The sequence below is a fragment of the Malus domestica genome, chromosome 11 (genome assembly GCF_042453785.1).
Source record: "Malus domestica chromosome 11, GDT2T_hap1".
Lineage (NCBI taxonomy): Eukaryota > Viridiplantae > Streptophyta > Magnoliopsida > Rosales > Rosaceae > Malus > Malus domestica.
The window spans coordinates 16,437,570-16,450,400 of record NC_091671.1 but is presented as its reverse complement, the minus strand read 5'-3'; the positions used below and the strand labels follow the sequence as shown (position 1 = coordinate 16,450,400).

Sequence of the window (12,831 nt, the reverse complement as noted above, 5' to 3'; positions counted from 1 at the left end):
TCTATTCCCAGAATTATTGTGCCATCATTAGGTGTTTCGTTGTGTGCTTTTTTGAGGCTTGGTTGGCACGAGCCACATGGCAAGATCGGCATGGCTGAGAGCTATGGTGCAAGATTAATGGTTGTCGGGAGCCGTGAAGTAGGCAGACGTGGTTATGAAAGTAGAGATGGGGCTGGCTTGGGCCAAGTTGTGCGCAGCAGGAGGAATTGTCTGGAGTGTTGAGAATAAGACCTGCCCCTGGTTCTTGGTAGTTAGGTTAGTGTGTCTTTCTGGTACTCGTCTGCCATCGGCGTGCCATTAGGCTGAGCTGCTATGTTTTGTCGGAACAGAAAAAGTCTTTATATTCGGCAATCTATGTGGGGTAGTTCCGTCTGCTTGATCTTGTCATTGAAAGATGACTCGGTTATGTTGGTCATGTCTCATCGAAGCACCTTGTCAATAGCTTCGTTATGCGAGAAATCGTGTAATCGCTCGTTCAAGAGTATTTCTACTTCTTCCTGAATTTGCCTTTGTTGGGGTGGCAGAGCCATCGGCTGCCCCTGGTCGTGACCTGCTAGTCTAAGCTGTTATTCCATGTGTTCGGCTCGTCTATGCCACGACTGTGGTCAGTGTGGTATGCTCCTAGCAAGAGAGCGAGTAACTCGCAAGCTGCTGGTTGAACTTGAGTAGGATTGAGGGATACTTATCTCCATCCGCTGTGCTGCCTGCTCAGATGTGAGGTGGAGGATGCTCCTTACAGGCCTTGCCACGAATGAACACTTTGCTTGGAACGTTGCTCATGTTGATTATCGAAGTGTAGCCCCAACCGTGAGTGTATGTTTATCCGTGGGCCTAACTGAGAGTGCACGCTCCTTCACGCACTAAGATGAGAATATACGCTATCTCGGGGGTCCAATCGGGAGTACTCCGTTAGAACACTCGGTTCGTGACTCATCAAGTGGCTGCTTGCCGGGACATTGGTGGAGAGGTTCATTTGCCCTTGTCCTTCTTTGGGACACCTCTTCCGGGGTAAGTTAGATCTCGGTGCGTTGCAAGAGTTGATTCACCAAGGTTGTTTGTTATGCAATGGCGTTCGTCAACTCTATGACTTGTCGAGACAAGTGTTGTTCGTCATTTGGATTAGAAGAGCTTGGAAAGAATATGTCTCCTTGAGCAATGGAAGTGTGGTAAGCTCTGGGTGCGAGATTTGAATTGGGAAATGTCAATTCTGCGGAGAAACATGGTGAAAATGCCCTCGACTCGATGGTTGGTCTGGATGGTTGAGATAGTCTTAGGTCGATTTGGGCTGCTTGGAATGCTGTGGAAGCAGGTTAGGCCGCGAGAGCAGGCTGGGTCACAAGAGCAGGCTGGACCGTGGGAGTAGGCTAGGCCGCGAGAGCAGGCTAAGCCACAAGAGTGAGCTGCTCGACAAGAGCAGGCTGGGCCACGGGAGTGGGCTGCTCTGAGTATGATGCATGTAGGTGCGAGGCTTGGGCTCGGCTTGGCAACGCGTTGGGCGTGGAGTGACATGGCTTGGGCCGTGGCCTTAGTGCCGTGAGTTGCCTTGGATGGCACGGCTCGGGCCGTGGTGGTGACACCATGGACCTCACCGCGGGTGGTTCCAGTGGTGGAAACTCGTGGTGGTGGTGTCATTCCACCTATTGTCACATTTAGCCTCATAGATCGCCGTAGTCCCATCTTTTGAATATTGAAATTTTTATTTGTTGAATTTTCTAAATTTCTAGCCATTGTACTTCTCTTTTACGTTTTATCAAAGAATTTTTGCAAATAAAAAAATTCTAATAGTGAGAACGTACGAAAAATCTACAAATGGACAAGAAAATAGAAAACCTTGGATGCGAAAGTCTTCTACGAGTGTGAGACTCAACTCTCAATGAAAGCACCAATTTGTGGATGCAAATTTTCGCCTTCTCCTTCTTTGACAAAATTGCACCTACAAAACAATCAACACCTTTGGTCAAGGCCAAGAGCCTCATGTGCCCACGATGAATAAGGGGGCTTTGGTCGAAGAACCTCCAATGCCAAAGTTAGAACTTAGAGAGAAAAGTGTTTGGAGAGTTTTTGGGAGTTTTGCAAGAGTGTGGACCTCCTTTTTTAGAAAAAATAGGGTCATATATATAGGGAATGGAGGTGGCCGGCCCTTAGAGGTTTTTTGTGTAAAATGGGCGATTTAATTGGTGATTAATGGATTAATTAGGAATTAATCTATTAATTAGCCAATTAATCTCCATTTATATGGAATAATTTGTAGGTTATGAAGTAATTACCTAAGATGAGGATGGATGAGATAATTTGGAATTGGTTACCTTTTTTGGACACTCTTGGCTTGATTAAAGAATGATTGTCCATTGCTCACGCGTAGGACAACCGGTGTGTCTCAAGGGTAACTTTGTCCTTTTCACTAAAAATCCACATGTTGCCTTGTGATTATTTTTGGCTCCACATTTTTTGCCTACACGCTCGTGGGATCGTCCTCTATCCAAAAATATAAATTGTGACTTCCAAAGGTTTACGGATTTTAAATAATTAATTCTCAAACTTCAAACTTCATAATTAGTTTAATTTAAAACTAAGTTCATATGAATTAATATAATTTCTCCAAAAATAACATAAAATCTCAATAATACAAACCCGTAACTTTTAATAATTTCTGGAAACAAAACTTTAAAAGTTCTCGATTAAATTCTTCGTAACCATAAATCGATTTATTTTCAATTTTCTCCACATTTAGTAATTATGAATATATATAATCCATATATTTAAATTTTTAGCGTATTACAGGGGGGTATTGGGGAAGAAGTTGGGTTATGGTTTTTTTTTAATTAATTAATTAATTTTTTAAACTTTTCTTTAATTAATTATTTTTAAATGAATAAAAAATTATTTTTTGCCATGTGGCACAAATGTAGCTGAGGTACTATATTGAAATAAAATAGTATGTGAGGTATGAAAGTGAAATGTTTTGAAGATGTTGTATGTGATTGTAATAGACCCCAAACCTGAGGTGGTACAGTGTAATTTACCATTTTTTGTTTATTGGGGAGCCGCAATCTACGCCCTTACCACCAGGTCAGGTTACATATGGAAAATCAAAGTGATTTTTCCTATATTTTTTGTTTCTTTTGCCATCTTTGGGCAGTTTGATTTGCGAACTCCTTTTTAACCAACAATATTTATCAACATTAAGGAATAAAGAGTGCGCTTAGCTTCATAATTAGTTAACAATAATATGATTCAAATTTGTATTTGACGAGAATTGAACCTAAGACTCCCTACTTACAAATGAAGAATAATACACTATATCGTAGTATTAAGTTAGGTTTCGGTTTAGATAATGAAGGAGCTGAGATGAGATTATAGGCAATTGTCCATGTCATTAATTACCACTGAATTATCGAATGCAAAAGGAGAATGGAACTCTTTGGGTCAGATTTTTTTGCTGGTTTGACTTCTAACCTTGTTGTATGAGTTCATGAATCCTCTAACCAAAACTTTACTTAATTCATTGTTTACATATCAGATTTTGACTTATTTTTGGTTCAATCAATAGAAACATAACATGAATTTAGTTCTATTTCAGGATTGTAACAGCTTTTTGAATTCATTAAATCCCTACCATTTGAAAAGAAAACGAATACATTTAAAAGGAAACATAAGCAAATTGTAGACGACTCCTTTGACTTGATCAAACTTAATAAATCGTGAAGCAAACATAATATGTGACATATTTTCAAAAATATTTTCTATTCAAAATAAAAAATACACTTTTTAGTCCAAGCAGACTAATCTCGGCAATGTGAGTTTAAACTCAGAACATAATGATTTGAAAAAAACCTTGACCATTGAAGCAATTCACCGCTTACAATAAACTCTTTTAACTAATAGACTGCATTATGGTTGAGCATTCTCGATAACAGGATCTGAAAGGTTAATAAATATCTTCTTTTTGTTGTATAGAATGAAGTGTAAGTGCAGGGGAAAACGATTCAACGAAGTCTATCATATGACGCAATCAAGTTTGGCATCAGGTGCTTCGCTATCAGCGTGCTTGCCCTTTTACCAAAGTTTTATCAATTAATCAACGTCCGATACATACAGAGATCCACCATGCCGAGCAAGTTGAAGAAAACTTCTGCAAAACAAAAACCGCCATTTATGAAAGCGATCTTTTCATCTCATAAAATATAGTGTTATTTTAATGTGAAAAAAGTATGTATTGACTACACATCTCGCCGCAAGAAAAATTATTATGTTTATATTCGTTTAGCAGTTGAAATTTAGTGTGCTAGTGTCACAAAAATATAATATACGTAGTTAAAAATGGAATATAAAAAAGGCGGAGCACTGATGTTGAGAGGGAGTAATTTTTGCTCATCATCATAAACTATGGAGTATGTTCATTAGACATCTAATCATCTGACACATGTTACTTTACCTACTCTAGTTAACTTTTGTATTAAATGTTATTTTTTTAATTTTGAAAAAAAAACTAAAACTAAGTAAAATAATACACGATGAATGATTAAGTGTGTAGTTAGCATACATGATAGTTTATGTTGGTGAGAAAATAAAGAATCTATGAATGGGGTATGAAAGGGGAAAAGGTGTCAGCTGAAAGGTAACCTTTTATTCCAAATGTCCAAAGTGATGACATTGATATAAGCCAACAATAGGAGAGCAGGTATACTCAGACTGGAGTTCTTCCGTGTCAATTACAAAATAATATAGAATATTATTAAAAAAATTAAAATTTATAAATTAAATAATATGTCACTAATAATAAATATGAACGTTTATGAACACTTAACTAATAATCTAATTATATAAAATTTAATTTAAAATAAATGATGTGATCTCCTAGTATTAGCCAAAAATAATGTGGAGAGATTCTATTTCTAACACCATACGAACAAATAGGTAAATTTAACATGATTAATTTTTTATTTTTTCTAACCAATTATGGTGTTTTTAATAAGAGGTCTTTTGATATGGGTCCAATTGAATTAAAAATTGAACCTATTTCAAAAATCAAAAGTTACTAAAAATTAAACATATTTTAAAAAATAGGCTATAAAATTAGAACTCTTTCAAAAATGTTCCTTTTTAAATAAAAGGTGTGTTTTGCTGACACAAATCTTAATAGAACACACGTGTTTAGCACCGCTTTGGGGCGGCTTCTTCGCACGTTCAACAGAAAGGTCGGTTGACAGCTCAATAATGGCACGTGTCATGGTTCTTTTCCGGGTATGCGGCCTTTGTTTTAGTTTTTTTTTTAAATTATTATATTGAAATGCATATCTTTTATTTGTTTATTTATCAGATTTCTCTATGAAGCGCATGATCACGCCCTTTTATACTAAAAAAACATATTTCAGAATAATAAAAGAGAAGAGCATGATTAACCGAGTGAGGGAGCGTATGATCCAAAAATACATGTTGTTCATAACTTGAAAGTAGAGCATCTATTACGTGTCACTACCACTACCATCACCAACACCACCGTCACATTCTCCACCGCCATCGCCCTCCACTATGACCACCATCATCTCTACCACCACCGTCCCAGCACGCCACATCCCAACCACCATTTCTGTTTTTGTAATTTACAAGTTTACGAACGTGAGCTGCAGTGTACAAATGTGATTATAGGAAACCGCATATCGTCCAATTGTAGGTTAGCATAAATCACGTGTTTACGAGTTGTGCGGCTATGCTTCAACGCAAATTCATAAATAATCAAAGTTCAATGAAATGGTGGCGGTGGATTATCTTGGTGATTAATGTCTTCTTTAACTCATTGTATTCTAAACTCAAACTCCCATTATCCTCTTAATATACATTAATGTAGAATATCACTTATTATAAAATAAAATAAAAAGAAAAGAGATCAAAATAAGTTAATTTAGAATATAGTTTATTCTTATAAACAAAAAAAAAAAAAAAATCAAAATAAGTGGTATTCCTCTTAGTACTATGGTTTAGTGATATTCCTCTTAGTATTATGGTTTAGTGATATTCCTCTTCACTTGTGAATAAGAGATCTTAGATTCAATTCTCGCCAAAAGCGAATTTGAACCATATTATTATGACTAGCCTATTACAAGGTTTAGCCTACCTTCTCCCCTCTTTAGTATAGATAATATTGATTATTTAGAAGAAAAATAAATTACCACAATCTTACACTTTTCCACGTGGTGGAGCCACATAGGGGCTTAGATAGGGACAAGGATTGTCAGCCCTCCCACTTTCGGTGCCCTTCCGTGCCCTCCTGTTTTGTGTGATTACGGTTAAGCCACGTCAACATTTTATATTATTATTCATTTTTGTCTTATTATCTCTATGAAAAAACAATATAGAATGTTGACGTGGATTAACCGTGACCACACAAAACAGAAGGACACGGAAGGGCAGACAATCCTTGTCCCTTAGTTGTCCAGGCCCGTCCTGAAATTTTGCTAACTTATTATCTAACAATTTTATCAATAAAAATTGGTGAGTTGAGTTTGACCATTCGAAAATTTCTGATGCCAACAATATTGTGTGTGTGTGCTTTTTTTTTTTCAAACTCAACCTTAGTTTAGTTCCTCGCAAGTGGTCCTTTACTATAATAGTGGAAAGATATTGAGTTTTTGCATGACGATGGCTGATCTGATATTTAATTTAACAAAATATATTATTTGAAAAGAAAAAAAAAAAAAAACCTTAGTTCTTCTGTTTTCTACTTTCCACCTTTTTTTTATATTTTTGTCGGCATTGCCCCGTACAATGGCTTAACCCACATTCTTGCCTAGGCATTACAACCCAGCATGGGCCTGGTGCACCAACCAAAATCTAATATGAAATTTACAGTTCCAAGCCCAGTGGGCCTTTGCTTCAAGTCTGTAATCTAAACACCTACAATACTCTAGTGAATTGGTTTCCCTAAGTTCAATTATATAGGTATGGAAAATTTGTTTGGAAGTGCTTTTAAAATGAAAAAAAAAACTCTTTTTGTAAAAATGTTTTTAAAACTAATCATTAGTAAAAAATTTAGTAGATCCTAAAAATGCACCATAAGTGCTTCTTGTAAGAAGTACATTTTAGATGCTTTTTGAAAGAAGCAATTCCAAAAAGCACTTAAAGTACTTTTTTTTTTGGTAAACACTTAAAGTACTTTTGGAATTTAAAATTAATTTATTCAAAAACGATTTCAATCATTTTAAAACATTTCCAAACGAGCCTGAAATTTAATAAGAGGCTTTTTAATTCGGTATTTTGAATCCCATCCAAGTTTAGTATTAAAGATTAATCAATATATTTTCATAAGGATTAACGAATTTGATCGGTTTACAAGTAGTCTCAAATCGACCTTGATGTTTAGTACTCTTCTTAGATTCAATTTTTTTTTTTAAACTAATGAATATCAAATAATTAGTCACATAATTAAATAGTTTCAAAACAAAAAATAACCCTTTACATTTATTTTTGAAATTTTCACATAATTAATGAAGAATTCAGCATATGGCGCTTTACTTACGCAAAGCTTTACTTATGAAAAACAATCATGTCTATACACCCTAATTCAGATTCAGTCTCCACTAAATCCCTCTCTCCTAACGAAAATAATTTTCGTTAATGAATGGTGGTGTTGTATGTGGGAATAATGGTCAATTAATCGAGTGATCTTAAAGGTGATTTAACTGGAATGAGGATCCTCTCCAATCCTCTTTGTGAGGATAACAGGATCCTAGGAATCAACTCATCTTGGCTGTTCATCGTACTTTGTGCGGCTAATTTTCGTTAAGTACTGCTTAAGTTTAATTTTAAATAAAAAATTCAAAATAATTTCTGACTATAAGATAACTAATGAACTGATAGGATAAACCAATCCCTAGGATCCTCACAACAAGGATCCGGATAGGATAAAGTTCCATTGATAATTGGGACCCTAATTCAATAGGTGATTATCTCTGTGAAAGCTTTTGTTCATGTTTTAAATTGATGAAGCCATAACATCATTAAGTTGATGTCTCTCCAAATGTGTCAAACTCAAGAGCCACAGACAGAAACCAATAAAACAGCAACCGTTAACATTAACGGCGATACACGATTCCACAACAAACAGAACAAAAGGAAGGTCTATGATTGAGAGACTTGACAATAACACGTTCTTTCATAATTCTACTTATGCCGACGGCAAACCACCTAATACAGCTCACTCTCCTTGTGAGTGTGAATCACAAGGTCTGAAGTTGGGTACGATACACAAGTCAGCACATAACCCTCCTTCATTTGGTTGTCGTCGAGGAATGAACCATCGGACTGATCCACTGAACCCGATGCCAGCTTCCCTGCACAGGTAGAGCATGCCCCAGCCCTGCAAGAATATGGCAGTTCAACTCCAGCATTCTCAGCTGCATCTAAGATGTAGCAATCATCCGCCGCCTCAAACTCATTCTCCACACCATCTGGCCCAATCAGCTTCACCTTGTATACCTCCATTGATGCCCGGAAGTTTGAGGATGCTTTCAAGCCAAAGGACTTGGAGATATTCTTCACAGATCCAAGGGGAGAAGATAGCTTCACAATTGAACTGGTGAACTGTTTCTGGGGCGCATGTCTGAACATGCATTGGGTGGGAACTTGAACGGTTGCCATGGCTGACATGCTTAGCCCTGAATTCATACACCAACGGAGAAGAGGATTAGTAAAAGCTAAAGCACAGTGAATCAACATAAACATCATCATTAACAATTATGACAAGTAAAATTGAGTTAACGGCAATATCAAATGAGGGATACAGCATTTAAGCACCAAATTATAACAAGAAGGAATTCACACAATATCGACTAACAACCAAGTAAATGCATATATACAAGATGAAACAAATTAAACCATTCAAACACCTAATCAGCCGCAGCCCTCAACACCTATACCACTACCCATAGCTTGGATGCGTTACAGATTAGCATTATACAGCACTATCCGCTCTTGAATTTCAGACTGTCACTCCAACAACCCCGACTGAGCAAGATGGGTGATACTTGCAGTCAACAGCAAGGCAATCAATGTCCGGGGCACTATGAGAAGGAGCAAGCGCTCTATGTTCTGCACTCGAGGCCCCGTTTTGGTTTACTAGCATACATAGGTTGTTGCTTTAAATCTCAAACAACTATATTAATTCTAAAACTACACGTTGTACGAAAGTATGCATCCACTATTCAAACCAAAGCACTAAAAATTGGCACCCTTCTCACAAGAGCTCGTATGATATACAGAAATCGTCAACTTCGTGATCATAACACATGCATAATGCACTCATACGAACTCATGAAACAAATTTTAATTCGTCAACCTTACGATTTGCTGGAAGTGATATTATTTCAACATCTAGTTAACAAAAGGAGTTATGAGACAGACATAAAACTCAATGCAAGCCATCATTGACCATTTTTTAACATCCACAACATGAATTCCGAAACCGAAATTTTCTCACCAAATTCGACCCGGAACACAAATCAAATCATATCATTTCCAAATTGCAGCTCAGGCTGTTCTAGAATCTAATTCTCAGTTCAAAACATACACCCTGATGATTACAAATTATATTCTAAAAATCCAAAACAAAAGATACTAAAAAGAAAAAGAAACGAACTTTGATCTAAGAAAAAAAAAAAGGGTGCTTGAACCCTTGCGGCTTTCAACTTTTCATTGCCCTGTCTTTAGTTTTCAATCAATTATTCATCTCAAAACCAAAACCCCAAAATTTTTAAACCCCAAAAACAAAACCCAAATTGAAAAGAACAATTACCAATTAACAAGTACACTAATATAAGATCAAATCTCAAATACCAAAGAATCCAATACGACATGCAAATACAAACATGTAGAGAGAGAGCAAGAGAGAGGGAGCTTACGGGTGAGAGGGAGGGTTCGGTGAGGAGAGATGAGAGGGTTGATGAAGACACTCAGGTGGGCGGGGATGTTTTTGATTCGGCGGAGTCGTCATAGTTTATGAGGGCTATTTATATAGACAGAGTCCTAGAGAGGATGTGAATTGTGAAATCCGGGACTCGAAAGGAATGGCCTTTGGCATATTTGGAAAGCCATCAAGGCCGCCAGCCAAAAGGCCCAAGTACACACTTCTCTCTTTCTTTATTCATTTGCCCCCAAACAAAACTTGATTGTCACTTTGTCCCATATATAGTTAGTAAAATAGAGTATGGGTGTAACAAATATGTATATGTTATAAAAGCAAGTGAATATCCACTGAAAAAGCAATATGAATGCTTATTGATTCGAGAGATGATTAAAATTTACTTCACTTAGATGACCTTTGGTTCTCATAATGTACTAAAATAACCTATATGATGGGTTTGTTAGGTCCTAACTTTTGTCTATAAAAAATTGAAGAATAAAAGAAAGAAGTGAGGTGAGAAACATATGGAAGAAAGGAAAGGAAGAGAGAAAAGAAATAAGAGATAGAAAGATAGGAAAGAATGAAGAGAGATGCAAAAGAAAAAAACTAGTGAGGCAGGCTAGAGGGAAGAGAGAAAATAGTCAAAGCTATTTTGTGCTCCTATTATTTCATATAATGAAAAAAAGTACTACTACTGCTCTAAGGACGTAGGCACAATTGTTGAACCTCATAAATATGGTGTGTTATTTACTATATTCCACTGCACACGTACCCTTAATTTTACAACACATTATTAGCACGAGAAGATCTTATGTTAGTGGAAATCACATTGTCATAAATCTTATGGAGCACTACCTACTTCTCACCTCTGTCAGCTGGAATCTCACATATAAGAAAATCATCCTCATACCTTTGTACGACTAATTTTCTTAAAGCAAGTATATATCTTATTGCATGACTGGATATCATTATTTGCATAACCAAAAAAGGTACAGATTGATCACCCTTATTATGAATGTAATATCTTTGTTATTATTAATTTTGTTATTAATATGATTGATGCGGATAAATGGTACTTATGGTCATAAAGTATATGGAAGATAACCCTTGTGGTAAAAAAAAATAATTAGATTTAAAACCCTGTGATGTATTCCGTTGGCAAATTTAGTCCAAAAATAATGTTTCTTTCCGTTAAAGCACGAGGTGGCACTGTCCCCAATCCTCCGTGTCAATCTCATGTTTACTTAAAGCCCAAGAGTAGGATTCTCTCCCCTCTTTTTTTCCCCTCCCTTCCCTCCCTTTCTATTTGAACGGTCAAGGTTAAGTCACATCAACATCTTATATTAATTTTTTATAGCAAGAGAAAGACAAAGTAAGAGAATGTGAGATGAGGGGATGGAAGGAAATGAAAAGATGAGGGGAAAGAATCCTAACAGTTTATGTTGTTTGTTTTTGTTTTTGTACATCTCACTCTTTCTCTTTCCCCTCGCTACTCTTTTGTTTTTGTTTTTGATTTCTTCACCGCCCATGCCTCTCGATTCACAATTGCCATAGTTCTTCAGTATTTATTTCAAAATTTCAAGTAATCTAATTTGTTCATCCCTCAAAGTCATGATTTTTCGATGATAAAATTCACAAAATCTTAATTTTCCCAACACTGGATTCTAGGTCCTTGTTGGTTTCTTGAAATTTCCATATAATCCCATCTGGGTTTTGTTTAAATTGATTAAAAACCCCAACCTTGTGTGAAATTTGGTGTGAATTTATGGGTTTCTCCCAAAAATGGTGCTGCGAATCTAGAACACTCCATTATGTTATAGACCATGTTTATGGTGCATTCGTGCACAAAACAAAGAGGAGCCCTCAATTTTTTTCAAGAGGGTGGGGCGGCACAAAGCTTGAGCTGCTTGAGAGGATGATAAAGCAGCTTTTCCCGTAAACAATTGGTCTGAATTGGCTTCTTGCTGTGATCTAACCCACTTGGAAAACAATTTGGGAAATTGTGAGAGCAAGACGAATTCTCTCCAAGAATGGCAACAACCCAACAAAGAATAAGGAAGCACAACTCTTCCTCCTCCTCCTCAAAGCTAAATTCTTTTTCTTCTTCTAAATTTCAGTATAATCAACAAAATAAAATCCTCCAGAATAAAAATGGTAGGTGAATTGGAATAAACAATATTTGTTGCTATTAAAATATTGCTTTTCACAACACCATGTAAAAGTACGAGTTTACCTATGCATTTAATGGACATTTAATGAAAAACTATGGACTAAATTAATGAACTACATCATATGAGTTTAAATTCAAATTTTTTTACCACATGTGCTATCTTCTGAATATCTTATGACCATAGGGACCATTTTGGACTATTATAATATGAATGGTATGGATTGATCACCCTTACCTTTCCTATATTTAATATATATGTATGAATGGCGTTGAATTATCGCCCTTCTTATAGTAACAATTATTATCTTTAAGGTTTGATGTTTATGAGAATACTGCTAAATTAAAGCCATTGTCACAATCTTTACTTATTCAAAAGCAATTGGTTTAAAGTAGTAGAAATTACCGCCCTTTAATTTAATTTATTTATTGTACTAAATTTGTTATGATCACGACGGTTGAGTTTGGCCGGTTTTGCTTAGATTTTTCCGGTGAGATTTAGTTGTTTTTGGAGCTTAAAAATAGTGTATCCTGATTCTACATGTTTGGGGCTTCATTTTGGTATAAAATACGAAGAAAACGGTTGAGAAACGAAGGAGAACAAGAAGTTTTAAAACTCGTCAGAATCTGGCCACCGGAAAAACCAGTCCGGCGTCTGGCTGGGGAAGATGACGTGCGTGGGGGCGCGTGTGTCCGTGCGTTCCCTGGCGCGTGGGGGCGCGTTCGACACCAAAAAATTAATCTAAAAATTTCTCGATGTCCGTGA

General features: G+C 36.4%; 1 protein-coding gene across 1 annotated transcript; it reads right to left on the bottom strand.

The window, feature by feature from the left end:
* Window positions 1–7,943: 7,943 nt before the first annotated feature.
* LOC103453352 (ferredoxin, root R-B1) lies at window positions 7,944–10,037 on the bottom strand. The gene is made up of 2 exons (XM_008392899.4): window positions 9,897–10,037; window positions 7,944–8,654 (listed from the first exon to the last, which is right to left on the bottom strand). Exon 2 carries the CDS (start codon window positions 8,644–8,646, stop codon window positions 8,185–8,187), a length of 462 nt encoding a protein of 153 aa, XP_008391121.1. The 5' UTR covers window positions 8,647–8,654; window positions 9,897–10,037; the 3' UTR covers window positions 7,944–8,184.
* Between the last annotated feature and the right edge of the window lie 2,794 nt (window positions 10,038–12,831).

What these genes read in the sequence shown, in the direction of transcription:
- LOC103453352 (XM_008392899.4), bottom strand. Translation starts at nt 8,646, where the DNA reads ATGTCAGCCATGGCAACCGTTCAAGTTCCCACCCAATGCATGTTCAGA.